The following is a 4,404-nucleotide window of genomic DNA, read 5'->3' on the forward strand; positions in this document are numbered from 1 at the left end:
CTTGGCTTTCCTTAGCTCAGAGCTCATCTCAGCATTGATAGTCTCCAATTCAGATGTCATCTTAGCCGAGACAATCTCCCATTAACAAGGCCAGTTTTGCTCTTTGCTCCCTCTCTTCAGTCAATTATAGCTCCATCCCTTCTTGGCGTTAAGCGTGTTGGCCTCGATGTGCGGCATGGGCCATGAGCATATTGATTACATCGTTACAATTTGACCTAAAATTAAGTCAAACATGGCAGTTTTCAACAAAGAAAGTGATGGTTCATTGTTGTTCTTCACATTCTTGATGAAAATCACGAAAAACTTGAAAAATCTAACTTAAGATAGCATGAAAGTAAAAGATTGACGTAAAACCTAAACTGCACTACCATGAAGACGATAAAACACTTGTTCTAATACAAATTGATAGAAATTTATAATCCCTAAACCACATAAATTCTAAAAACTAAAATAGAATTATAATAGATAAAATAAATTATTCTAAGCATGATCTAATTTCATCATAAACATGACATAACAAAATAAATACAAAAATTAAAAGTATCAAAAAAAACTTAATTGAAAAGTATCCCATAGCTTTGCCTGACCAAGAAGAGGAAGTGCAAGCAATTGATGAGTCTTCCGAGGAATTTAAGATAGGGGTGAGTAAAAAATCAATAAAACTAAATTAACTGAACCGAACTCACAAAATTTAGAAATTTGATTCGATTAATTTGATTTTTATTTTTTAAAAAAAATTGGTTTGGTTTCGATTAATTTGGTTCGATTTTGATTTTAAATTTTATAATTTGGTTAAATCAAATAAGAATATTAATTTAATTATTTTTTTATTAAAAAAATAATTAAATAAATAAAATCTTATTTTTTAATTAAAACCAAATAAAATTTTAAAACTTCAATTAATTCGGTTAATTGATATTTTATCAGTCAGTTCGATTTTCATAAAAAAATTCAGTCGATTTTATTGATTAAAAAAATACGATATCTCAATTTTTATTAATTGGGAAAGAGAGTTATATCAAGAAACGGGACCTTTCCTTTATAAAAATTATGATATGTTATAAGTCCATAGAACTTATATTCAATAATTTAAAATCTAATAATTTCAAATTAAATGACTGCAATGGATTTAATTCACATTTATATTTATAAATTATAAAAATATTCATCTAATAATATCTAACAGACGACCAAATTTGCAGGTGACAATAAATATGCCCACACGCTACGTAAACTCGTCAGGTCATCAGCGGTCGTGCATATATTTGGAAGAGGGAAAGAGAGTAAATCAGAAATGCCTATTATCTTATGAGAAAATTATATTTTCAGTCTTGTAATTTATATTTTTTTTAATTTTAATCTTATTATGAGTTAATTTATGTTCTTAGTCCCTTAACTTATAATATTTTTCAATTTCAGTCTTTTTTCCTCTAAAATTAAAATTTTTCAACGAAAAATGTCTAATTTATGATTAGAATATAAAAAATACATGGATCATAAAAAATCAAAATCCCCAAATCTTACGGTACAAAGATAACTGTCGTGCGTTACATCATCTCCGACTATAAAATCTATTTTATATATTTTTCACACTAATTTGATATTGTTTTAGTATCAGCTATTTTTCCAACTCCAATTAATACACATCATTTTTTACATAAAAAAAAAATTCTTTAAAATATTTTATTTTTCCATGTTATAATTTATTATACAATATACATATTAATTTATTAAATATTTTTATTGTAATAATAATTACTATTAAACTTAATAATTTTATAAATTTTAAAATATTTATAATCTTAAGTAATATAACAAATATTTTTAAATATTATTTATTTAAGTTAATAACTAATATAAATTTATAATATATAAAATATACATAATAAATTCAATTAAATTAAATAATATTAATTTATAATATTTAAGAATATTTTAAGTATACATTTAATATTATAATATATTATAAAAAAGGCACTTGCACCATTTGAATATTAAAATGGTGCAAATTTTAATGTTATGTTGGAATACATTTGGTGTTAGTTTTACGTTAAAATGGTGTAAAAGTGTATCGATATGAGACCATGGTAGCATCCATAATAAATAGGGATATTTCTTTCAAGTATTTATGGCCTCCACTTATACATCATTTTCAAATATCTCAATTTTCATAATAAATATCTCCCATTTCGACACCATTTTGATGGATCACATCAGATTTAATTAAATTAAAAAAATAAAAAACAATGACAACCCATCACTTTGGCGACCCAAAAAAAATTTATTAGTATAAATTTGTATATGATGATTTCAATCATCCCTCAAATATCCCTATAATAATGAATATTTGAAGAGGATATTTAAGGAGAGAGATATTTAGAGAAGATATGAGAGATGTTCGAAAAGGATATTTGAGGGGATATTTGAAAAAATATCCTCTATAAATATCCATCCAAATATCCCATTGGAGACGCTCTTAGGGCATCTCCAATGCAAGCTTTTTAAAAGGTTTGTAAAATGGTTCTGTGGCTGAAAGGTCCAGGGGTCGATCCCCGGGGTGTCACTGCCTGGGGTTAACGTCTCCGCTATGCACTTTCCACCTGTGTACCTGCATTTACCTCCCTCCATATCCGTGGGACTGGCTTTAGGGGGGCCGCTGATGTGGCGGTTCCACATTTTTTTTTTTAAAAGGTTTGTAAAAATAAAAAAGCTCTAATGAGTGGAGAGATAAGGTTTGAGATTTTTATTTTAAGAGCAGGTTTGAAATATCAAACCTTCTTTTTTCTCTTGGGGATGGAGTTACCAATCATTGAGAAATAATAGTGCATGTTGACTTCTTTTTAAATAATTAAAAAATATTTTTAAAAAAATAGCAATCACTATAATTAAATTTAAATTCATAAATTATATATTAAATAAAGATGAGAAATTATAAATTAAATATTAAATAAAGATGAGAAATTATAAATTATAAATTATAAATTAAATTAAAATTATAAGTTCATTAATTTATTAATTAAAAATTACAAATAAATTAAATTAAAGATGAGAATTAAATAAATTATTAAGTAAAAATTAGATAGAGATATTAAATGAAAAAAATAATAAATAAAGATGTGTGATTTTTAATGTAGGACTCATAAAAAAGTTGTATGAAAGTTTTTTGATTGTGGAGAGAATAGTAAATTTTTTCCTAATTGATGTGACGTTGATGTGGTATATTAGAAACTAAAAAAAAAAAATTATTATAGAGAGATATAACAATTGGAGTTGCCCTTAGATCAGCGAGGGGCGAGGGCCATGAGCGTGTTGTCCTCGATGTGCGGCCTCGGCAAGGGCAAGCGCCACATCCACGTCGTGGCATTAATGAGAGCGATGAACAAAAAGCAAAAAATAATTCAGAGCGTAAGAAACGTTTCAGAAAATCTACTATATATTCTCTCAAAATCACATGAAATCTGTAGCTAATATTTATAAATCGACCAAACAAATGAAGCCAATCTGTTATCGAAGTCAATCTGCAACGACGTACGGATCCCCTCAATCTGCAGTGCTATACGAACAGCGGCAGAAGCTGACACTGAGAGCTGCTACGCCCCACCAACTTATCGAACTCGATACAGCACACGTCCGCCGCCAGGACCACCTTCGGTTCCCCCACGTCCGCCGCCTCCGCCGCCAGGACCTTGTGCCGCCTCATATGACCACCCAACGCCTGTCCCAGCGCGAACTCCACCCCGCAGACGCCGCACCGGTGCGAGCCCGTACCACTCTCCTTCCCCGCCGCCGGCCGCTCCACCCTCGGCCGCTTGTGGCTCGTCCGGTGACCGCCCAGCGCCTGAAACGTCGCGAACCGCCGACTACACGTCTTGCACTTGAACTCGCCTTCCTCTGCCGCCTTCTCCTTCGCCTTCGACGACGCTGGAGTCTTCGTGCCGCAGGACAAGGAAAGCAGCAGCAGCAGCTCAACGCCTTCTGCCTCTTCCTGACCTCTCGATCGCTTCAGCGAGCCCATGTTCACTATGAATTACTAAACCAGAAGATTCCGAATGCTGAGACGTCTTGGTAATCCGCGCCGATCAATCTACTATTTATCGTTGTGGGAATCAATTGAACCGGCCAGCGTTCTCAAGCAAGCGCGTGACGCTTCGCGCGCGGTGGACGCGGATAAAAACAACAAGAAGTGTAAGGAACTGAATAGGTGCAACTTCGAGTTTGATGATTCAGTGTGTGAAGTCAAAGGGGACTGTTTCGACGACTTCTACATTAAGGTTTTTGTTGCTTTGAGTTGAAGCCATCGATGGCGATTGCTTGCAACTCAAGCAAAGCATGTTTTCCTCTAAGATTATCAATCAAGCCCCTTGAATTTCAACGACGTTCAATTCAACAACTCAGAAGATAACA

At 32.3% G+C, this 4,404-nt stretch overlaps 1 protein-coding gene across 1 annotated transcript; it reads right to left on the bottom strand.

The window, feature by feature from the left end:
• Nucleotides 1–3,406: 3,406 nt before the first annotated feature.
• Nucleotides 3,407–4,177, bottom strand: LOC121987514 (zinc finger protein ZAT11-like). Its single transcript, XM_042541278.1, has one exon. It carries the CDS (start codon nt 4,013–4,015, stop codon nt 3,554–3,556), a length of 462 nt encoding a protein of 153 aa, XP_042397212.1. The 5' UTR covers nt 4,016–4,177; the 3' UTR covers nt 3,407–3,553.
• Nucleotides 4,178–4,404: the final 227 nt, after the last annotated feature.

This window comes from Zingiber officinale, chromosome 5B (assembly GCF_018446385.1).
Source record: "Zingiber officinale cultivar Zhangliang chromosome 5B, Zo_v1.1, whole genome shotgun sequence".
NCBI lineage: Eukaryota > Viridiplantae > Streptophyta > Magnoliopsida > Zingiberales > Zingiberaceae > Zingiber > Zingiber officinale.